Here is a 25,535-nt window from a genome sequence, read left to right on the forward strand (position 1 = left end):
ATAATTTGCGCCACCTTTGAAAACTTGTGCATAGTTTTGGCAGCTATTCTCATGTTGCATGATGCCTTCGTCTCATTCCTTCTATTGGATTGTGTCCACTAGGCCTTCATTCTCCACATTTAGAACCATATGGAACAAACTTTCCATGGGTGTGAAAAAGATAATTATTTGCACTGTTCTGTCGGAATGGACCAAATACCTTTTTTCCTGAATAAATATTAGATCAGCTTTACAACTGCAAAATAGTTTCGTACATCAGGTCCTATTTTTATCCGCCTAAGCAATGGTATTTTAGAGTTACATTAAAATAGACCACAGTTGAAATATTTCCTCCACCAGCGTTGAGTAAACCCTGCCCTCAAAGTAAAGCACTGATACTTAGAATGGAGACGATATCAGCTAAGTGGAGCTATTATCCATGAGTTGAATGAAGTCTAATCTGTGCTCAGTGAAATCTGGGCTTAATTACTTTGAAATTTAAAATGATCACTCGTCCGACTTTTATGAGTAACTGATGTGAAATTCTGCACCAAACCCGTAGTTACTCCGTTTTGTAGCTTTCTTGCACTCTAGGCGTGTCTCATGAAGCATTGCTGTGACCGAGTTATTATTATTCAGAAAGTTAACAAATTTTAGTGACCATTGTATAAGGAATGACAACAAGAGGACAGGGCTCCTCCAGTGACAGATCATATGTAGAGCTTTGAGCGGTCCTCACTGCCTGGGCCTGTGACGTTTGGGCGCTATAAAGGCTTGCGCTTTTATTTCCAAACTGGGGTAGTTCTTGTGCCTCACCTCTGAGGAGGAGGAGAGAGGATTGCTCAGTGAGCTGAACGTTTGCTGCTGACATATGTAATGTTACATAGGGCTTGAGATTCAGTGTTAGCAAACACACTCAGACTTCCATCTTTCCGAGGTAGGCAAACTGAGTAATAGTAAGAAATGGATGTTTACACCGCTTAGAAACCGCAGAAGTGTTGTTATTTATTACTAAGCGCTTGTTGACCCCTGTGTGATTTAAACTATAACTTGGTGGCTGCACAAAGATCCACCAGGACATGGTCATTATCCTGCTAATATTTCTAACAAGCTTCTCCCATTTTATACAGAATGAAGGCTGCCGCCGTCTAATGTGCCACAGAAAGTGGGGGCCATGTTCCCCGACTCACCGCCTTCTCTCCTTATCCTTGGGGTTCTCGCCGTTTGTGATGGAATACTTTACTTAACTCGGGTATAATGTGACAGAGGGTGAGGCTCATCCGCTGATAGGAGATGCACGTTCCAGTGTTGGCCTCGTGACTGAAGAGAACTTGATAAGTTGGTCCTCAGTGCTTCGTCCAATCAGAGCACTCACTGGCTCATGTGGATAAAGGACTCAACTCATCCCCGCCGCCCCTCCTCGGTCCTCCTTGTTAGCCAGAAACCAGTGAGTGTAGGGCACCCAGTCTTTCCAACACTTGTGCAAGTTGGTGACAAGACTTCAAAAGTGTTTAATGACCGGGAGTTCTCGTCTGAGGCAGTTTTACATGCAGAGCTCCAGAATTTCACCTCCTTAAAAAAGTGCAGAAATGTTTAGAAACCGACAGGTTCAAGTACTGTGAAAGGACGAGTGAGAGAAACACAGCCCAACGCGCACTATATTACCCGTTAGGGTGTGAACCAATTGTTCAGTGTCTGAAGTTCTCTCCCCATGAAGGTGGGACATAGAGAAGCAGAGGCAGCTACATGGGCAGCTGTTTCCAGCTGTGTTCAGTGCTCCCAGCTCTCTGTCTGCAGAGACATTCCTGAGGTGGGAGAAAGCAGCCGGGCCTTGTCATGAATCCTTAAAACTACAGGAGTACTAAGGCCCTTTATGCAGCGGTGTAATTCGGATTTCAGCGGGTTATGAAGATGTTGCACTATTTTGGAGGATGGAAAGGTATTTCTGGACACATTGTATTCAAAGACCAAAGCGTTGAAAATGTTTAAGATGGAAGAGGAGAAACGGTTGTAAAGTAAATACCTGGTAAACAAATGTTGAGAGGTGTATGAGGAACTGACGCAATGGAGGTTGATCCCTCAGAGGTCATAGTTGTATCTGAGGAGGTATGAAAACGACTCCTCACATGCGTCTCTCTTGCTTCTAACAAACTATGGCTTGGTTGTGTTTGAAGTGTGTGGGTAATGACAGCAGGGTACTTCTGAAGATGCCTGCCATGAAAGCATTACTGTTCCCTATTTTTACTTGGGATCACACCTTTGGCAGGTCTGGGCCATTCAATTTGAGGTATAATTTACCATTATTACAAATGATCTGAAGTGTAATTTTATCTGATACCATCACAAACTTGGAGAAAAAGTCCACAAGTTAACTTTTGTAAAGATCAGATTATCTCAACAAGTTGTTAATGGCCAGTGGTATCAAGCGAGAAGTAAACGTGTCTCAGATATTGTTGAAGGAACATGTGGCCCCTTTCTTGTAGAACCCAAAAGCATGTGACATGGTAGAGTTTTTAATCGTTGCCTTGTGGAAAGCGAGCCGGACGCGACTGGACACCCTCCGCGGTGACGTACTCACATAACTACTGGTTGGTTCTGCTTGAAGGACTGCGCGGCCCTAGGTGAATGGTCATATTGGGAATGCGGAAGAGGGAAACCGAGCATTGAGAAGAAACATGATTAATGATCTTGAAAGTGGATACGTGTTAACCTGTAAAACGACTGAAGGGGTTTTTGAAAGCCCATTGTAATTTCAGTGCCTTCGTTGTGCTCTGCAGGTGGATGGGATTAAAATGTAGATTCTTTGAATTTTCCTCCTTGGAGAAGACCTCCCGTTGTGGACGACATTGTCACTAAGCATCATGATAGGCAGAATCTCACGCCGGAATGTCTGGGTGAATTTGTGCAATAGCAGATTACAACTTTAGCACATTTAGTGTCAGGATGCACTCATTTTGGAATGTTGTACACATTGTTTCGGTGTATTAAATAATTTTTTTCATAAATAAACAATTTGTTCTTCTAAAATATATGCAAAGGTTTTTATGCATGCCCACTTTCTGTGATACCACTCAGGCCTTCTCCTGTGTGCTAGCCAATACTTCGTCTCACTTCCAAATTGATATTTCTGTATTTTAACAGGGCCTATGAACACGGAACCGTTTGTATCCTTCAGTGTTAAACATGAGGACGAATTGTATTTCAGTGACCCCACTGGTGCTGCGGAAACAGAACACATCGCTGGTCTCACAAGTAAGCATCATTTAGATAGATTGCGACCCACTCATCCAGGGATGAGCTTGAACGCATGCATGTACGTACAGAATATGAGCAGCCAACTCATCCTTGAGTGTATGTATACAGGCTTCTGGGCAGAATCTGAATTCACTAGCATTACACATGTAGGCCCCACTTTTTGCCTGTTGTCAGTATATTTTTCACTGTGTTCACTTGGATCCTACCAACCAGGACCAGGGGTCCCCCATGTGCTGTAGCATGTATTATGCCACCCATGGAGAACCCATGCAAAATGTGTCTGCATGCCTGCCATTGCAACCTGCATGAAAGGGTGCATGCACCCTTTTAACTGCAGGTCATTGCACCAGGTCACTATAAGTCACCCCTGTGGCAGGACCTCCTAGCCCAGAGGGCGGGGTGCAGGTACCTGTGTGTAAGGGCTCCCCGGCATGAGCAGAAATGCCCCCACGAACTCCACCTTCATTTTAATGGACTTAGTGAGTGCGGGGACGCCATTTTACACGTGTACTGGACATAGGTCACTACCTAAGACCAGATACATAATGGTAACTCCGAACCTGGGCATGTGTGATATCAAACATGTTGATCTCATACCCCTATACTTTTGCCAGTATTGGAAGTATGATTTCATGCACTCTGGGGGTTCATCAGAGGACCCCCCCAGCATTGCCCCTACTAGCGTTCTGGGGTTTTCCGGGCAGCCCAAGCTGCTGCCACCCCTCAGACAGGTTTCTGCCCTCCTGCTGCTTAAACAAAGTATTACATTTCCTTTGGGAGAGGGGGGGGTAACATCCTCTCCCTTTGGAAATAGGTGTTACATGGCTTGGGAGGGGTAGCCTCGCCATGCCACTGGTATGCTTTGAAGGCCACATTTGGTGCTCTCCTTGCATATAAACCAGTCTGCACCGGTTCAGGGACCCCCAGTCTCTGGTGCGAAACTGGACAATGGAAAGGGGTTTGACCACTCCCCTGTCCATCACCACCCCAGGGGTGGTGCCAGAGCTCCTCCAGAGGACTCCTTGATTCTGCCATCTTGAATCCAAGTGAGTGGCCAGGTCAGGCAGGTGACATCAGAGCCCCCTCCTGATAGGTGGTCACCAGGCTAGGTGACCAATCCCCCTTCATGGGCTTTTTAGAGTCTCCCTCTTGGGTGGGGCCTCAGACTCGACGTGCAAGATTCCAGCAGGATTCCTCTGCCAAGTTTACTTTGACTTCTGGCCACTGGGACTGCAACTGGACTCCACAGGAACCTACAATCTACAGCAACGACTTCGCCCTGCAACTTTGTTTCTCCGGCTCCTTCCAGCAACTGCAACATTTCCCTGGCTGTTCATCCTCTGAGGGCGGCGAGTCTTCAGCCTGCACAAGAAGGCAAGAAGGAATCTCCCTTGGAGTGAAGGGGTTACTCCCCTGCATCCGCAGGCACCAACAACAACGACCGGCTGCGTGGATCTCCTCTCATCCTGAGCTGCATGGATCCTTCATCATGGGTGGTGGTCTGGAGTGGTCACCTTGGTCCGCTCTGCCAGCTGTCCAACTTTGGTTAAGGTAAGCCCTTGCCTTCCCACGCAGGACAGTACCCCCGTGCACCGCGTCTCTGGCAGCTACCAAGGCTTGTTGGCATCTCCTCCAAGAGATCTTCAGACTCCGTGTAGCCCCAGCCCCCAGCACTCTTCCCTGCAATGCACAGCCCTCTGCATGCTTCTCCTGTGGCATGGGACCCTTCTTCAGTTGTGCTGCGTGAGCTCCTCTGCGTCTCCTGGGTCCTCTTTCAGGGGGTCTCCTGCGGGGGCTGCCTCTCCTTCTATGGACTCTGCATTGCTGAGGGTCCCCTGGGACTCCCTTCCGTGGGTTGGGCCCCCTGGACCTTCCTGGTCCCGTGCAGCTCCATTCTTCATCTACCGTGACTCTTGCCTTTGCCATGGCTTCTTGGTGGCTTTTCTGCGCGACAGACAGACTGCAATCCGGCGTGGGACGTCAACTGCATCTGCCAGGAACTCTTCACCGACTCCAGGGCTGCTCTGCTGACCGTCTTCGTCCTACCGTCGACCAGCTCCTTCAACCACAGATGGGTGGTAGTGGCTCCTGCCACCACCGGACACTAAGAATTCTGGACTTGGTCCCCTTCTTCTTCAGGTCTTCCTTCTATAGGATGCACCCCTGGTTTCTTGCAGTCTTGTCTGGGTGTTATTCTTCTTTTCACTCATTTTGCTGGTTTGGGGAAAAACCAGTGACTTACTCCTTTCTTCCTGGTCGCTGGGGGCACTGTGGTACTTACTTTTTTGGGTTCCTAGTTCCTCCAGCTCCCCCTCCACAGATTCCACTTATCCGGGTGGGGGTCCTGCATTCGCATTCCATTTCTTTAGTATATGGTTTGGGCTCCCCCTAGGGGCACTATTGTCTATTTGCATTTGCAGTGTTTTCTGTCACCTTTTATGCCTATTCCTGATTACTATTGTACATATCTAGTGTGCTAGTTACCTCCTGTTGGTGGGTTGCCTATCTAGTACTTTTGGTAATTGTGTCACTAAAATAAAGTACCTTTATTTTTGTAACACTGTGTGGTTCTTTCATGTGTGTTAGTACTGTGTGACTACAGTGGTATTGCACTAGCTTTCCACATCTCCTAGATAAGCCTCGGCTGCTCATCCACAGCTACCTCTAGAGAGCCTGGCTTCTAGACACTGTCTACACCTCACTGAGAGGGGATACCTGGACCTGGTATAAGGTGCCGACTACACACCAGGCCAGCTTCCTACAGCACCTAAGTGCAAGCATGTGAGCTGCCAACTCACACTGGGGTGGTATCCGAGTCCAGGCCTGATGACGCAGAATCTGAGCCGCAAGCTCAATCATTGACATGTTCAGGTCTGAGATGGCAACTTAGGGGTGTGTCTAATTCAGGCACATATGCACAGAACCTCAGCAGGCAACTCATCCAGGGGTGTATCTGATGGAGGCATGAGGACTCAGGATCTGAGCAGTCTGTGCACAAACAGTGCATCTGAGAGCAGGCATGTGGACGCAGAATCTGAGCAGGCAACTCATAAAGCAGTGAATCTGAGTGCAAGCATGAGGATGCAGAATCTGAGTTTGCAACTAATCCAATGATGTATCTAATACAGGCATGGCAATGCAGAATCTGAGCAGGCATGTCTGAGTACAGGCGCTTAGGTACATAATCTGAGCAGGCAACGTATTGGGGGTGTATCTGAATACAGACATGAGGACTCGGATTCTGAGGAGTCTGTGCACAAACAGTGCATCTAAGAGCAGGCATGTGGACGCAGATTCTGAGCAGGCAACTCATACAGCAGTGAATCTATGACATGCATGATGATGCAGTACAGGCGCTTAGGTACAAGCAATTAAGGCTGTTGAACAAGACAAATTGCCAATATCAGCGTAACAAAGTTTGTCCTTCATCAAGAATAGAAATTTCAGTGACAATATGTTTGGTCTGGCCCCTGTCCCAGCTTTAGTGTCTCGCCAGACCATGGTTCACATTCACTGAATGGACCACTTGGGCCTCCCACTTCACCCAGGGATCCTGTCACTTTGACCCCCCATGGGACCCCTTCCCCTTTGTGAATGTTGCCAAAAATGTTCCAATGGACCACTGCCTACTCTGAAAAAACGAAACCAAAGGGTTTAGTTATATTTTTTCTATTGCAACTCGTTTTCCTTTAAGGAAAACGGGCTGCAATACAAAAAAAAAAAAAAAACTGCTTTATTTAAAAAGCAGTCACAGTCACAGAGGTCTGCTGTCTCCAGCAGGCCACCATCCCTGTGAGTGCAGGGTACACTATGGGGTCGCAAAATGCGACCCACGTCATTAATATTAATGAGGTGGGTCTTTGCAACCCCATAGGGATTCGCAGACGGTGTCTGAGACACCGTTCTGCATCCGAATTTGCGATTCGGATATTGCTACATCTGGCCCTTATTAACTTTGCTCCTAACCTTCATTAAATGAAGGTTAGATATATAAGTGACTTATAAGTTACTTAAGTGCAGTGAAAATGGCTGTGAAATAACGTGGACGTTATTTCACTCAGGCTGCAGTGGCAGTCCTGTGTAAGAATTGTCTGAGCTCCCTATGGGTGGCAAAAGAAATGCTGCAGCCCATAGGGCTCTCCTGGAACCCCAATACCCTGGGTACCTAAGTAGCATATAGAAGGGACCTATAAGGGGGGTTCAATGTGCCAATTGAAATTGGTAAATGAAGTCACTAGCCTATAGTGACAAATTTAAAGGCAGAGAGAGCATAAGCACTGAGGTTCTGGTTAGCAGAGCCTCCGTGACACAGTCAAGCACTACTGACAACACACACTTCAGGCCACAAACTATGAGCACTGGGGTCCTAGCACACACACTCACAAACAGGCCAAAAGTGGGGGTAACCATGCTAGAAAGAGGCTGCTTTCTCACAAGTGTGCTTTATTTTATTTATGGTTTTCGTATCAACGTTAATTACCAGCTATTTGTTTTGCCTGCAGACGGGCCCTGTTAGATTGTGATTCATTGAAATCGGGCATGGCAGGCACTACAACTACCAGGCTGCACAAGACCTTTTGTGAGCTTACCAAAAACTTACATTGGGAGTAAATGTCACCCCGGGCGTACCAATGGTAAACTATTACCAACTCACAAGACAGGGTTTGCGAGTCTCTATTAGAAAGGGGCATGTTAAGGGTGTCTCTTCCTAATAGCAAGTCGCAGGGCCATGTACGAATGTTTTGCAACCAGAATGCATTCGTAAAACTTTCATCTTTTAGTGACTCCGTAGATGGTAACCGATTCACAAATGGGAAGGGGTCCCCAAGGAACCCCTTCCGCTTTGTGAATGGGGTGCCAGCATTTTTTAAGAGCAGGCAGTGGTCCCATGGACCACTGCCCACGCTAAAAAATGGAAAGAAAAATGTCTGTTTTTGTTTTTGTAGTGAATCCCATTTTCCTTTGAGGAACATTGGATGCATTACAGAAGAAATGGCTTTATTGAAAATGCAGTCACAGACATGGTGGTCTGTTGCTCCCAGCAGGCCACCATGCCTGCGATTGTCGCCATTCCCAACGTGTCGCAAATTGTAACCTCCCTTGTGAATATTGATGAGGCAGGTCCCTTGTGACCCATTTGGGAATTGCAAACAGTGTTAAACTCACTGTAGTACATTGCAGTTTGCGATTTTCTAATAGCGAATCGCAAAAATCCGCTATTAGGAAATCGCAAACTTTCCTTTTTTAGTACCTCTGCCCCTTAGTTTGTAGGGTCGAGGTTGTGTGAGCAGAATGCACTGGTGTATACACTCACTTGTGAGACACTGTTGTTTACAAAAGCCTTCTTTGCTGCCTCCTGATTAGACAGCGCAGGCCAGATGTATGTCACTTCCTGTTTCCTCTCTGTTGCGGTGACCAAGCACAGATTGATTATTTTTAATTAGTGTCTCTTCGCTGCCTTCGGTGTGTTTGAGGTACCTTTTTATTACCTGTATTGCTTCGTTCCTCTCCTACCCACCACCTCTCTCTGTTGCTGCCCCGTCCCCTCGCTGCCATCCTTGCGTGTACTCAGCGTGAACTTGGTGTGTGTATTACGTACAATTGTTTATCTATTAGGCAGGATGGTTTCCTGCATTTTGTGGCATTCACTTGGTGTCACGTTAGGATTAAGGTAAAGGGTTGTCCGATGCTGTGGTCATAACTAGTCTTTGTGGATGACCCCTATCCACCCCCGAACCCTAACACACCCACTGCACCCTTCACGCCTACCTGATAAAGACGTACTTCCACTGACCCTTCCCCACCCCTGAACTCTAAAAAACATTTAACCCATAAACCATACCCACCTCTAAAACCTATCTTTTATGTTTAAAGGACACATATTTGTGCATACATACAAACCACATTTACACACACACACACACACACACATATACACACACACACACACACACACACACACATATACACACACACATATACACACACACATACATACACACACACACATACATACACACACACACACATACATACACACACACACATATACACACACACACACACACACACACACACACACATATACACACACACACACACACACACACACACATATACACACACACATACATACACACACACACATACATACACACACACACACATACATACACACACACACATACATACATACACACACACATACATACACACACACACACACACACACACACACATATACATATTGCACAGTGGTCACCATTGTGTAGTCCAGCAGAAGTCAGATTTTTCATAAGAAAAGCCTTTTTGTTTTGCTAATAACTTTGGTGCTGTTTGATGAATCTTCATGAAACATTAATGAGTCGGATAAAAGGGGGTGGCGGATCCCAAAACACTTTTTCCCCATGCAACTTCCAAAGGTATTTTTGAACAGAAATACAGAGAAAACAGCTGAAAGGAGTTATAACAAATGTGAGAGAAAGCGGATCTTTACGCAGAAAGTGTGGTTTTTTGGGTATAAATCTGTTCAGCTGTTTTTGGTAAATTAATGTTAAAAAATAGCAACATCAGACTCCTGAGAAATGTTTTTATAAAGAGCAGACTGAGGGCCGGCCTCGGGACTGAAGCCTTCCCACAGGACCGACAGTTGCGATTGGCTGGCCGGAACACAAAGAGGAATGTTGCAGCTGCCATTACAGGGCCTGGGGTCTTGCAGGGCTGGGACCATTTTCTTTTCCTAACGTGTTTTTCACTACCTGTTCAATTTGCTTGATTTTACTATTGAAATATGTCACTTGGAATAATAATAATTCCTCTACCCCAGCTGCTATACCTAGTTTCCAAAAGAATGTATATCCATGGATTAGTTTTATCCAGAAAAAGATGAAGACCGATCGTGATGGGTGGAATGTTTTTTTTTTTAGTGATGTGATGCTCCCCATACTTGTGAAAGTAAATGTAAATAAATGTATTTTCATAACAGCGCCTGATGTTACCTCAGCAGCGGCTTCAGTCGGCATTAACGAAGAGGGAAGGACGTATGCCCTTGACTTCCAGGACTGCCATCGAAGAGAGTGCTTGAACATTCCCTCAGGTGCGTAGAATACCCTCCTTGTGAGACATGCGTCAGTGACATACTGTTTGTCCGGAGTTTCGGATTTTGTTCAGTGAACCAAGGCTGAGCCATTCTTTATAGGTTTATCTTACTGTGATGGTTTCTGTATCACTCGTCTAGCGTTGGTTTCTCACGGCTTTAGCGATGGCACAAGAATCCATGTTATGCTTGGTACTGTAGATTCACTGAATCACTGTCTTCTCAATCTTGGAGGAGGTGGGTCATTTCTGATGTTGTGAATGTCCCCAGACTGAAACCGGAGAATGGTTTCAGTGATTTCCTCATGCACTGGTAGGTGGTGTGGTGCAGCTCGATGTCCCCTCGGAAACGACATCAGAGCCTCCTGGCGTTTACCGCCCCTGTGCTCTGACATCAGTTCCTTTCATTCTGTGCCTTGGATTCTGAACTCACTCGTACAAAACCACAGAAATTCAGCAGTTATAGTTGGAGTTCTTTTAAGTAACTATAACTTACGCCCTAAGGTAACTATTGCTCGCGCCTTCGCCATGCACAGCTAATTACTCCAAATATTGTATCTTTGATGAGATCTTGTATGGCATATTTGATATTATCACTACAATATTTGCTATAACTTTATTGATAAGAAAACTGTGCATGGCAAGGGCATCCAGCCCCTACGCCCGCTGCCCTGGGGACTACCGCCCTGGGGACTACCACCCTGGGGCTATGCAAACATTAGAGGGGGGGGCACGTGACTCCCCCCCCCCCCCCCCCCCCTCCTTTGGAGCCAATAATGGCCCTGGGGCCACCACCCCCCATGGGCAGGCTATTGCTATGTCCCCGGGGTCCCCTGGGACATAGCTGTTTGTTGTGGGTTGGCTGCAGCCAAGCCACAGCAAACACTTCAGTTTGTGACAGCAGGACCTGTAAAGCAGGTCCTGCTGTCAAAAACTGAAGCTTTCATCTCTGTCCCGTGCACACGTGCAGGGAACAAAGATGAAATGTTTCAGAAAGCACGGAGCTGCTGTTAAAGCAGCTCCTTGCTTGCCTAAGCAATGGCTGCGTGAGGGAAACCACAAGGCTTCCCTTGCAGGGCCAGATAGCACGTAAGGGAATTTTTGTGAAATATTGTAAAAAAAAAAAGGAGGAACCACGGGGGGGGGAAACTCTTGAGGGCTCCCTCGCGGTCCCAGATAGCCCATAAGGGACTGGAAAAAATAAATAAATAAAAGTCCTGTACCTCATTGTGAAGTTAGCTAGACTGGCTTCCCTTTTTTTGTTTTTTTTTGCTTTTTGTTTTAAAAAAAACTACAAATTACTTTTATTTTTTAAAATGACAAATTGTTTTTATTTTAAATTGTAGAGAAATATCTCATTCTAAGTAAATCATACATCAAAGCCAAAAAAACTCTCTATCTCTCTCCCCCTCACTTGTTTCCTCTCTCTTTCTCTCTGACTCTTTCAATCAATTTCTCCCACTCACACATCCACTCAGACACTCACACACCCACTCACAGACGCACTCAGTTACGCAGCCACTCACAGACCCACTCAGACTCTCACACACCCACTCACAGACCCACTGACACCCTCATGCACCCACTCACAGACTCGCAAATACACTGACACGCTCACTAAAGCACTGATATACGTACTCTCACACCCAGCCAGACACTCACACCCCCAGATAAACCTAAGAAATTCAGCAGTTCTAAGTGGCTGATCTGACTTTAGCTTATGCTCCTGTAATGCATTGCTTATGATCTCACATATTAGATCACTCATGACATGGTCAGTGACATCACATACAATTCAATCTTTGCCCTGGTTAGGCGGCGGTCCACGGAGCTGCGGGGGGGCGCCCGGCCCCTGCGTATATTTAAACATTTGCCCCAGGGAGGTGGCGGTATCCAGGAGGGGTTGGGGGGTAGAGGGCGTGCACCCATCACCTCCACCTAGCACAATTCAACATTTGCCCCAGGGAGGTGCCGGCTGGCTCGCATATAATTCTATTTTTGCCACAGGGAGGTGGAGATCCCCAGGGCTGCATCTTCCACGCCAGCACAAACCACTCTCTAATGTCAACATTTTCTCCATTTACTATTTATTATAGAATGCTAACACTGCTCTTTTCATTTTAATTCAACAGGCAAAGGATGCACCAAAAAGAAAAGAAATGTTGTTAACTCTTTCAAAAACTGTGATAAATCTTCAGTAAAGAACCTCAATGCAAACATTGTCCAGACTATGCCCGAGGCAAGCCGTGCAGTGAGCCAGAAGCTGGCACAAACTGACCACAGTCAGGGAGCAGAACAAACTGCACCGCAGCAGACGGAAAGTGGGTGTGATCAAATTGCACATTTTAATTTACATCCAATACCACCCAGTGCTCACGCATCCGAAACTTACGTTACATGCAACAGTACAGCAGGGAACAGCAATGCTACATCAGATCTTGTGCAAAGTTTCACATCAATTACAGGTCTTGAAAGTGAGCAATTTTTCCAAGGTGGTAGCCGTGCTGGACGTCAGCGAGCACGCAAAGTGAAAGAAAGATATACATGTGCCGAGTGTGGAAAAAGCTTTACTGCTATTTCAAACCTTGTTAGACATGAAAGAATACACACAGGGGAGAGGCCCTATCACTGCACCGTATGTGGGAAGAGCTTCAATCAGAAGGAAGTGCTTCTGAGACACCAGAACATGCACACGGGTGAGAGACCGTTTGAGTGTAATGTTTGTGGAAAATGCTTCAATCGTAAGCACCATCTTCTGGAGCACCAAAAGATACACGCAAAGAAACAGCAGTACTGCGAGACGGATACAATGAAAATACTATACACAAACATATTCCAGTATCCGAGCGACAGCGGGACCACAAGCCAAACAGAAGCGCAAAACATGATGCTGTGAACATGGCCATGACTTTGACCAACACCTACTCAACAGGACTTTCTGCCACAACATTACGTTATTTTGAACCAAACCCCACCAGTAGTTCTGGTTGGTTTGGGAAGCGCTAGAGTGATGACAGAAGGTATACCATTCATTGGAGGTGCACAAGATCTATAAGGACTACCGGCCTGATTTAGAGGCCGGCAGGTTACTCCCTCACCATCGTGACTGAAATCCCGTCCGCCGGACTGTGCTTCATTTAGGATTTAATGGGATTGTAATCCGGCAGGCGGCATATCCGTCAGTAACGCCATTTGCCAAACTCTAAATCAGGCCCTAATTTCCATGCACCCCAGCTCCTCTGATGAGGAATGGAGCATCTTATGAACCCAGATAAAGGATACTCTTGTTCTCACACAACGCAGTTTGGTGGTCTAATGACAGATAGAATCTACTGTCTATGCCATCAGGTGTCCTACCCGCTCATAAAATAATCAGAGAAGACACCTCGCCCACCTACTGGTGGCATGCTTCCTCTTCGGCGTCTCCCCCATCCAGATGGGCTCAATGTTTTGGGAACTCCTAGGTATTCCCTTTTGTGGACAGATGCAGGGACCAGTTATAAAAAATGGTCCTAAGTATACCCTGGATATTTCCTTTTATTTACTGGATACCCATTTTGTGGTGAAAATATGTTTTCCACATCCTGTAGTGCTGACATGTTTCAGCTGAAAACTCCTGCCCCTCTCATCTTTCTTCAGGGCTTTTCTATCTCATTGCTGACCCTTTCCTGAATAGGAATAGGAATAGGAAAGAAGGTGTATAAAGGAGGCACAAGGCTCTCCTACCTGACCTTGTTTGTAATGACAGATGCTATAGCTATAGTGAAATAATAGAAATATTGTTAGGATGTTTCAGACTAGGAATACAAAGGGCAGGAAAGACCTTCCGCCGTTGAATGTCATAATCACCCCCCCCCGCACTGCACTGCAAACCAACCCTGTGTCATGCTGGGTGGTGTTCCCTTCGCCCTCATATGTGATGCACGCCTCTTTTCAAAAGCAACTCACCCCTCTCATATATATAAATACATGTGGCAAGAGATGGTGTGACCCCCAGTAGTTCACTAGCCTACCCACTGTGGGTTTTCTTACTTCATTGGCTGAGCGGGAATAGGCGCCCCCCATAGTCACACTGCTAAAGCCAGTAGTAATGCCATTAAGTTATAGTAATCTGTCCCTACCAGTCCTTTGCCATTGTTCTTTTGTTGATTTGTATCTTGGTGCTGCGATTGCCATTGAAAGGTGTGTGGTAACAGCATTGTCAGAGGATGAGACAGAAGGAAAACAAAGACACTCATGGACTGACACAATGTAATGATAACTTCACAATTGTAAATGTGAATTGAACTGGGTTTATGGAGCGCACTCCTAGCTGCAGTGCTACAGAGAGCTCTCTGGAAGAGGGATCTATTCCAGGGGAGTTTGTCTGGGAGTAGAGGGAAGGAGCCAGCAGCAGGGGAGAACACAGGGTGATGAGGAATGGGAACAGGGATGAGTGATGGGACGGCTTGATAGCCGAAAGACTTCCAAGTCTGCAACATGCTACTTCAAGGATATGCTTTTTAAGTTATTTCCCGAAGTGGAGGATGGTTTGCGCCTGAAGGACTCGGTTGGAATCCCAAACTCAGGGTTTAGCAGGAGAAAGCCCGCCATTCAGTCATGTCTTTCCTGCACTTTCTGAGCTCCAATTTGTTGATGCTGTTGCTGCAACATATGCGCTGCTGTTAGGATGCCTTGATCTGAGGCACTACGGTCCAGGGCCCAGATTTACTAATGCTTTGCATCACGTTTGTGTTACAAAATTAGGTCAGATTTTCATTGGGAGATTATCACAAAGTAACACAAAGTTTCACAATACACTGCCTTGTGTCACTTTACGTTAAGGGAGCATTCCATGGGTGGTGCATATCTGTTCCCATACAACCAGCCATGGGTTTTGCTGCAAATCTCATTCTACAAAGAATTAGTGCCACAATGCTCCCCACTCTTTGGGGAGGTGCAAAATGTTTTAATATCTCCTTGTTTTTTCCTACTTTGCATGTGTGCTGCACTGTACAATAGACGTACAAAGTTGGAATAGCTTTAAAGCATAGTTTTTGTACTGGAAAGTGCTCCTTTCAGTATAAAGACTATGCTTTAGAGAACGCAGACACCCAGTGTGTCTGCATTGGCGTATGGCTGCCAAAAGTGCACCAACACAGGGAGAGGAGAACAGCGCCACGTCTTGGTAGATATCAGTCTGTTCTGCTCTCTTCCGCACAACACATCACAGCAACTTTATTTGCTGCTCTGTGTTGCATGATGCGTAAGTAAGTCTGGCCACAAATATTGTTCTTTGTCTTCCTTACATTCCTTATAGCCATGCTGCATCACAAAGGATGCACCGAGGGAGCGGTCAGGTGGATCTCTAAAGTGCTGGTGAGCACAGTGTGGCCTCCGTCAACAAGATATAGGAACAGTGCTTGTGCGAGAGCCTCGGAGCAGCCTTTAGGCAGGAAGCATGCCTCGCAGGGACAGTTGGTGCAGGAGGTCTTGGTTTTCTTTGTTGTTGATAAGTTAGACCCAGAAGGCTTCAGCTTGCCTTTTCTCCGCCCCTTCCTCTCAGCTGTGTACTGTTGGCGTGTTCGTGGCTGGTGAAGTCCAAGTCTGACTACGGAACCCCCAGGGGATCAAGTAAAGACTGAATAATGACTGCTGAGCGGATGGCCTTCCAATAAAAGATGGGGCAAAGCCAGAACTTAATGTAGTGGGGAGGTAGGGAGACATATATATATAGAGAGAGTGCGTATAGTATAAAGGTAAGGCCCCCAAAGGAAACATTTTAACCCATTTAGAAAGTGTTTTTTACCGTAATCTCCAGCTGAGTTGAAGACCTGTGGAGATTAAGGAAAGCTATGTTCGATGGCATCTGTCGCTGTAGATACGCATGTTCTGCAATAGCTCGCCATCTGGTGTTGGGCCGGAGTGTTACAAGTTGTTTTTCTTCGAAGAAGTCTTTCGAGTCACGGGACCGAGTGACTCCTCCTTTTGTCTCCATTGTGCATGGGCGTCGACTCCATCTTCGATTGTTTTTTTTCCGCCATCGGGTTCGGACGTGTTCCTGTCGCTCCGAGTTTCGGAACGGAAAATTAGCTAATTTCGGAAGATTTTCGTCGGTATTGTTGCGTTCGGGATCGGCGTACTTAGATTCCACACCGCATCGAAGATCGAAGAGCTCCGGTGCCCTTCGGGGTAGTTTTTCGATCCTCCGTCGGGGCCTGGTCGGCCCGACCGCGTGCTGAAGAACGCCGATGGAACGGACCCCGTTCCGTTTCTGCCCCAAATGCCACAATAAATACCCCTACACAGACCAACACTTGGTCTGCAACCTGTGCCTGTCACCTGAGCACAGCGAAGACACCTGCGAGGCCTGTCGTGCGTTCCGGTCCCGAAAAACACTCCGAGACCGTCGAGCCAGAAGACTTCAAATGGCGTCCGCACCGACAGCCCGACGGGAGTTCGAGGAACAGGAGGAAGAAGGTACCTTCTCGATCCAAGACTCAGACTCCGAAGGATTCGACGATACACAAACCGTGAGTAAGACGTCGAAAAACACACAGAGAAACATTTACAAGGCCCAGGGGACGCCACTGCCACCAGGCCATGGCTCGACCCATAAATTCGGTGACCGACCGTCGGCACCGAAAAAGGCCAAAACAGTGCCGAGATCGTCCGACTCCGGTCGAGACACCGGCACGCAGCCTTCTCGGGACCGAGAAAGTGCTGGAGACAAGCCTCGACACCGAGATACCGGTGTGGACACGGCTCGACGCCGAGACAGCGGCACCGAAACAGATCGACGCCGAGAGGTTTCGGCCCCAAAAAGGAAAAAAGTCACCTCGGAGCCGAAAAAACACGCAGACAAAGTTTCGACGCCGAAACAAACTGCAAGCGACCCAGCTTCAGGCTCTTATACAGAAGAGCACTCGCTAACCTCCCAAATGCAAAAGCATAGGTTTGAGGAAGAGCTACAAGCAACTGATGTGGACCATACGCAAAAGCGTATCTTCATTCAGCAGGGGACAGGAAAAATAAGCACCCTTCCCCCCATTAGGAGAAAGAGAAGGTTGGAGTTCCAGACGGAACAAGCACCACAACCAAAAGTGGTTAAAAGAATTACACCACCACCCTCTCCTCCGCCCGTGATTAACGTTTCACCAGCACAAACTCCATCTCACTCCCCAGCTCACACCACCATGAGCCAGGGTGACCAAGATCAGGACGCATGGGACCTATACGACGCCCCAGTGTCAGATAACAGTCCGGAGGCCTACCCTACAAAGCCATCTCCACCAGAAGACAGCACCGCGTACTCTCAGGTGGTGGCTAGAGCAGCACAATTTCATAACGTAAGCCTCCACTCAGAACAGGTCGAGGATGATTTCTTGTTCAACACACTCTCCTCCACCCACAGCTCCTACCAAAGCCTGCCTATGCTCCCTGGTATGCTCCGGCACGCAAAAGACATATTTAAGGAGCCGGTCAAAAGTAGGGCAATCACACCACGGGTGGAAAAGAAGTATAAGCCGCCTCCTACGGACCCGGTTTTCATCACTACACAGCTGCCACCAGACTCTGTTGTTGTAGGAGCAGCTAGGAAAAGGGCCAACTCTCACACATCTGGAGATGCACCACCCCCAGATAAAGAAAGCCGCAAGTTCGATGCAGCTGGTAAAAGAGTCGCAGCACAAGCTGCAAACCAGTGGCGCATCGCGAACTCCCAGGCACTACTTGCGCGCTATGACAGAGCCCACTGGGACGAGATGCAACATCTCATTGAACATCTGCCCAAGGACTTCCAAAATAGGGCGAAACAAGTGGTTGAGGAGGGACAGACCATCTCCAACAACCAGATACGTTCCTCCATGGACGCTGCAGATACAGCTGCACGGACAATTAATACATCTGTAACTATCAGACGGCATGCATGGCTCCGAACGTCTGGATTTAAACCAGAGATTCAACAAGCAGTTCTCAATATGCCTTTTAATGAAAAAGAACTGTTCGGTCCAGAAGTGGACACAGCGATTGAGAAACTCAAAAAAGATACGGACACTGCCAAAGCCATGGGCGCACTCTACTCCCCGCAGAGCAGAGGGAATTACAGCACATTCCGTAAAACGCCCTTTCGAGGGGGGTTTCGGGGTCAAAGCACACAAGCCAGCACCTCACAAGCAACACCGTCCACTTACCAGGGACAGTATAGAGGAGGTTTTCGGGGACAATATAGAGGAGGGCAATTCCCTAGAAATAGAGGGAGATTTCAAAGCCCCAAAACCCCTACTACTAAACAATGACTCACATGTCACTCACCCCCTCCACACAACACCAGTGGGGGGAAGAATAGGTCATTATTACAAAGCATGGGAGGAAATCACTACAGACACTTGGGTTCTAGCAATTATCCAACATGGTTATTGCATAGAATTTCTACAATTCCCTCCAAACATACCACCAAAAGCACAAAATTTAACAACACACCATTCCAATCTCCTGGAGATAGAAGTGCAGGCACTATTGCAAAAGAATGCAATCGAATTAGTGCCAAACACACAAATAAACACAGGAGTTTACTCACTGTACTTTCTGATACCAAAGAAGGACAAAACGCTGAGACCAATCCTAGACCTCAGAGTAGTGAACACTTTCATCAAATCAGACCACTTCCACATGGTCACACTACAAGAAGTATTGCCATTGCTAAAACTACACGACTACATGGCAACTTTAGACCTCAAGGATGCTTATTTCCATATACCAATACACCCATCTCACAGGAAATACCTAAGGTTCGTATTCAAAGGAATACATTACCAATTCAAGGTACTGCCTTTCGGATTAACAACCGCACCAAGAGTCTTTACCAAATGTCTAGCGGTAGTCGCTGCACACATAAGAAGGCAGCAAATACATGTGTTCCCATATTTGGACGACTGGCTAATCAAGGCCCATTCGTTCATACAGTGCTCAAATCACACAAATCAGATCATACAAACCCTCTTCAAACTCGGGTTCACCGTCAATTTCACAAAATCCAAAATTCTGCCACGCAAGGTACAACAATACCTGGGAGCCATAATAGACACATCAAATGGAGTAGCCACTCCAAGTCCACAAAGAATTCAAAATTTCAACACCATCATACAACGCATGTATCCAACACAAAAGATACAGGCAAAGATGGTATTACAACTCCTAGGCATGATGTCATCATGCATAGCCATTGTCCCAAACGCAAGACTGCACATGAGGCCCTTACAACAATGCCTAGCATCACAGTGGTCTCAAGCACAGGGTCACCTTCTAGATCTGGTGTTAATAGACCGCCAAACTTACCTCTCGCTTCTATGGTGGAACAACATAAATTTAAACAAGGGGCGGCCTTTCCAAGACCCAGTGCCACAATACGTAATAACAACAGATGCTTCCATGACAGGGTGGGGAGCACACCTCAATCAACACAGCATACAAGGACAATGGAACGTACATCAAACAAAACTGCATATCAATCACCTAGAACTGCTAGCAGTTTTTCAAGCACTAAAAGCTTTCCAACCAATAATAGTTCACAAATACATTCTCGTCAAAACAGACAACATGACAACAATGTATTATCTAAACAAGCAGGGAGGGACGCACTCCACGCAGTTAAGCCTGCTAGCACAAAAAATTTGGCATTGGGCAATTCACAACCAAATTCGCCTAATTGCACAGTTTATACCAGGGATACAAAATCAACTCGCAGACAATCTCTCTCGAGATCACCAACAGGTCCACGAATGGGAAATTCACCCCCAAATTCTGAACACTTATTTCAAACTCTGGGGAACACCTCAGATAGACTTGTTTGCGACAAGGGAGAACGCAAAATGCCAAAACTTCGCATCCAGGTACCCACACAAACAATCCCAAGGCAATGCCCTATGGATGAACTGGTCAGGGATATTTGCTTACGCTTTTCCTCCTCTCCCTCTCCTTCCTTACCTGGTAAACAAACTCAGTCAAAGCAAACTCAAACTCATATTGATAGCACCAACTTGGGCAAGGCAACCCTGGTACACAACGCTGCTAGACCTATCAGTGGTACCCTGCATCAAATTGCCCAACAGGCCAGATCTGTTGACACAGCACAACCAAAAGATCAGACACCCAGATCCAGCATCGCTGAATCTAGCAATCTGGCTCCTGAAATCCTAGAATTCGGGCACTTACAACTTACCCAAGAATGTATGGAAGTCATAAAACAAGCAAGAAGGCCATCCACCAGGCACTGCTATGCAAGTAAATGGAAGAGGTTTGTTTGCTACTGCCATAATAATCAAATACAACCATTACACACAACTCCAGAACATGTAGTGGGTTACTTGCTTCACTTACAAAAATCTAACCTGGCTTTCTCTTCCATTAAAATACACCTTGCAGCAATATCTGCATACCTGCAAACTACCTATTCAACTTCCCTATATAAAATACCAGTCATTAAAGCATTCATGGAGGGCCTTAGGAGAATTATACCACCAAGAACACCACCTGTTCCTTCATGGAACCTAAATGTTGTCCTAACTAGACTTATGGGTCCACCTTTCGAACCCATGCACTCCTGCGACATACAGTTCCTAACCTGGAAGGTGGCATTTCTCATCGCCATTACTTCCCTGAGAAGAGTAAGCGAGATTCAGGCGTTTACTATACAGGAACCTTTTATACAACTACACAAAAATAAAGTCGTCCTAAGGACCAATCCTAAATTTTTGCCAAAGGTTATTTCACCGTTCCATCTAAATCAAACAGTGGAACTTCCAGTGTTCTTTCCACAGCCAGATACCGTAGCTGAAAGGGCACTACATACATTAGATGTCAAAAGAGCATTAATGTATTACATTGACAGAACAAAAAACATCAGAAAGACTAAACAACTCTTTATTGCATTTCAAAAACCTCACGCAGGAAACCCAATTTCAAAACAAGGTATAGCCAGATGGATAGTTAAATGCATCCAAATCTGCTACCTTAAAGCTAAACGACAGCTGCCCATTACACCAAGGGCACACTCAACCAGAAAGAAAGGTGCTACCATGGCCTTTCTAGGAAACATCCCAATGCAAGAAATATGTAAGGCAGCCACATGGTCTACGCCTCACACATTCACCAAGCACTACTGTGTAGACGTGTTATCCGCACAACAAGCCACAGTAGGTCAAGCTGTATTAAGGACATTATTTCAGACTACTTCCACTCCTACAGGCTGATCCACCGCTTTTGGGGAAATAACTGCTTACTAGTCTATTGCAGAACATGCGTATCTACAGCGACAGATGCCATCGAACTGAAAATGTCACTTACCCAGTGTACATCTGTTCGTGGCATCAGTCGCAGTAGATTCGCATGTGCCCACCCGCCTCCCCGGGAGCCTGTAGCAGTTTGGAAGTTACCTTCAATTATTTATATATGTATCATCTCAACCTTAAATAGGTGCATACTTAGTCACTCCATTGCATGGGCACTATTACTACAATTCAACTCCTACCTCACCCTCTGCGGGGAAAAACAATCGAAGATGGAGTCGACGCCCATGCGCAATGGAGACAAAAGGAGGAGTCACTCGGTCCCGTGACTCGAAAGACTTCTTCGAAGAAAAACAACTTGTAACACTCCGGCCCAACACCAGATGGCGAGCTATTGCAGAACATGCGAATCTACTGCGACTGATGCCACGAACAGATGTACACTGGGTAAGTGACATTTTCATTATTTTCAACAAATGTTATTTTTTTATTTTTTTTAAGAAGGCATTCATATAAGAAGCGCCATACAAGCACAAAACGCTCTGAAATTGTTGCAGGTACTGAAACAAGTAAGCATTGCCAAGTCAATGTTAGTGTGAGTGCTGCAATAGATTTGAATTTTTAAAAGAACTCATTTTCCTATCAGCAAAGAGCCAATATTTGATAAGTATGTTTGCAACAATTTATTGTGTGAAATCTGACAAGGTTTCAGCTGGAATGCGTGGAATTTGGGGTTTTTCAAGTCTTCACAGTAGAAACTACTGTTTTATAGTTTCTGTTAGGCCCTAATAATGAAACAGAACAAAATTAAATGTTTTATTGGACACCTGTTTGCTATTAAAGCCAAATGTTTTTCATTTAGTATTTTGTAAAATAACAAATTATGTTTTTTCCCCGGCAATCATAGGTTTTGCTCTATCTACTCCAACATTGTAGTGACCATAGGGGTCACACTCATCTTGATCTTACAACTTGATCTCCTTACACAACTAAGAAAACATACAAAGCTGTGACACTCTTCATATACAAAATATGCCGTCCCTCTCAAACACATAAAAATGCTCCCTTCTTCCTCAATTTCAGTTCTTCAGACTATCGTCACCATTTGAATGCAGGGGATCTGCCTCCCTACCACAGCCGAGGATAAATCATCTCCAGTTGAAAGTATCTAGTGCACACCCCTTTAATTTTTTTTTATTCACCCATTTTAGGAAACAGTCCTGGCTTTTTTTGCTTTTTCTCTAATCTTTGTGGTGCATAAACCTGGAAGACGTTAGCTCAAAGATGCCTCTGGGCATTTGTGTGCTTAAAAAATATAATCATTAACATTTATCCCCCTCATTTAAGACCATTTATACTCAGTCGCCTTTGCCCAGTCGCTGTTATGCTGTAGAGACACCTGGAGGTTATGGGCGATGCCCTCCTTCAAGGTGTGGTTGATGCCCATTCCTCACAGTGTGGAGGATGCATTTTGCTGTGGGCGGGTCACAATGCATTTTCCTGTAGAGATGATGCTAGTTATTTGTTAGTGCAGTACCCACTCATGACAGTCTGGACTGATACCCCTTCTTCAGTGTGTGGAGTCATGGCCATGTCTGGTTGGGGCCAATGTCCTTTAGCGTGTGAAGTCATAGCCATGTGTGATTTGGGGTGATGCCCCTTCTTCAGCATGTGAAGTCATGGCCATGTCTGATTGGTATGGTGTCCTTTCTTCAGCATGTGAAGTCATGGCCATGTCTGATTGGGGTGGTGTCCTTTCTTTAGCGTGTGAAGTCATGGCCATGTCTGATTGGGGTGGTGTCCTTTCTTCAGCATGTGAAGTCATGGCCATGTCTGATTGGTGTGGCGTCCTTTCTTCAGCATGTGAAGTCATGGCCATGTCTGATTGGTGTGGTGTCCTTTCTACAGCATGTGAAGTCATGGCCATGTCTGATTGGGGTGATGTCCTTTCTTCAGTGTGTGGAGTCATGGCCATGTCTGATTGTTATGGTGTCCTTTCTTCAGCATGTGGAGTCATGGCCATGTCTGATTGGTGTGGTGTCCTTTCTTCAGCATGTGAAGTCATGGCCATGTGTGATTGGTGTGGTGTCCTTTCTTTAGCGTGTGAAGTCATGGCCATGTCTGATTGGAGTGATGTCCTTTCTTTAGCGTGTGAAGACATGCCATGTCTGATTGGTGAGGTGTCCTTTCTTTAGCGTGTGAAGTCATGGCCATGTCTGATTGGGGTGATGTCCTTTCTTCAGTGTGTGGAGTCATGGCCATGTCTGATTGGTATGGTGTCCTTTCTTCAGCATGTGAAGTCATGGCCATGTCTGATTGGGGTGATGTCCTTTCTTCAGCATGTGAAGTCATGGCCATGTCTGATTGGTGAGGTGTCCTTTCTACAGCATGTGAAGTCATGGCCATGTCTGATTGGTGTGGTGTCCTTTCTTCGGCATGTGAAGTCATGGCCATGTCTGATTGGGGTGGTGTCCTTTCTTCAGCATGTGAAGTCATGGCCATGTCTGATTGGTGTGGCGTCCTTTCTTCAGCATGTAAAATCATGGCCATGTCTGATTGGTGTGGTGTCCTTTCTACAGCATGTGAAGTCATGGCCATGTCTGATTGGGGTGATGTCCTTTCTTCAGTGTGTGGAGTCATGGCCATGTCTGATTGGGGTGATGTCCTTTCTTCAGTGTGTGGAGTCATGGCCATGTCTGATTGGTGTGGTGTCCTTTCTTCAGCATGTGAAGTCATGGCCATGTGTGATTGGTGTGGTGTCCTTTCTTTAGCGTGTGAAGTCATGGCCATGTCTGATTGGGGTGATGTCCTTTCTACAGCATATGGAGTCATGGCCATGTCTGATTGGTGTGGTGTCCTTTCTTCAGCATGTGAAGTCCTGGCCATGTCTGATTGGGGGTGATACCTTTTCTTAAACATGTGGAGTTATGGCCATGTCTGATTGGGGTGATACCCTTTCTTCAGTGTGTGGAGTCATGGCCATGTCTGATTGGGGCAGATGTCCTTTAGCGTGTGAAGTCATAGCCATGTGTGATTTGGGGTGATGCCCCTTCTTCAGCATATGGAGTCATGGCCATGTCTGATTGGTGTGGTGTCCTTTCTTCAGCATATGGAGTCATGGCCATGTCTGATTGGTGTGGTGTCCTTTCTTCAGTGTGTGGAGTCATGGCCATGTCTGATTGGGGTGATGTCCTTTCTTCAGCATGTGAAGTCATGGCCATGTCTGATTGGTGTGGTGTCCTTTCTTCAGCATGTGAAGTCATGGCCATGTCTGATTGGTGTGGTGTCCTTTCTTCAGCATGTGACGTCATGGCCATGTCTGATTGGGGTGATACCCTTTCTTCAGTGTGTGGAGTCATGGCCATGTCTGATTGGGGTGATGTCCTTTCTTCAGTGTGTGGAGTCATGGCCATGTCTGATTGGGGTGATGTCCTTTCTTCAGCATGTGAAGTCATGGCCATGTCTGATTGGTGTGGTGTCCTTTCTTCAGCATGTGAAGTCATGGCCATGTGTGATTGGTGTGGTGTCCTTTCTTTAGCGTGTGAAGTCATGGCCATGTCTGATTGGTGTGGTGTCCTTTCTTCAGCATGTGAAGTCATGGCCATGTCTGATTGGTGTGGTGTCCTTTCTTCAGCATGTGAAGTCATGGCCATGTCTGATTGGTGTGGTGTCCTTTCTACAGCATGTGAAGTCATGGCCATGTCTGATTGGTGTGGTGTCCTTTCTTCGTCATGTGAAGTAATGGCCATGTCTGATTGGGGTGAGGTCCTTTCTTCAGTGTGTGGAGTCATGGCCATGTCTGATTGGGGCAGATGTCCTTTAGCGTGTGAAGTCATGGCCATGTCTGATTGGGGTGATGTCCTTTCTTCAGTGTGTGGAGTCATGGCCATGTCTGATTGGGGTGATGTCCTTTCTTCAGCATGTGAAGTCATGGCCATGTCT

General features: G+C 46.3%; 1 protein-coding gene across 1 annotated transcript in view; it reads left to right on the top strand.

Annotated features, from left to right (window-relative positions):
- Positions 1 to 16,226, top strand: part of LOC138285943 (zinc finger protein Xfin-like) — a 664,541-nt gene extending 648,315 nt beyond the window's left edge. Inside the window, exons 24-26 of the mRNA XM_069226463.1 lie at positions 3,121 to 3,231; positions 10,220 to 10,330; positions 12,462 to 16,226. Of these exons, the coding sequence (XP_069082564.1) occupies positions 3,121 to 3,231; positions 10,220 to 10,330; positions 12,462 to 13,225 (986 nt within the window). The 3' untranslated portion in view covers positions 13,226 to 16,226. The remainder of the gene's footprint in view (positions 1 to 3,120; positions 3,232 to 10,219; positions 10,331 to 12,461) is intronic.
- The last annotated feature ends 9,309 nt before the right edge of the window (positions 16,227 to 25,535 follow it).

The sequence above is a fragment of the Pleurodeles waltl genome, chromosome 3_1 (genome assembly GCF_031143425.1).
Source record: "Pleurodeles waltl isolate 20211129_DDA chromosome 3_1, aPleWal1.hap1.20221129, whole genome shotgun sequence".
NCBI classification, from domain to species: Eukaryota; Metazoa; Chordata; class Amphibia; order Caudata; family Salamandridae; genus Pleurodeles; species Pleurodeles waltl.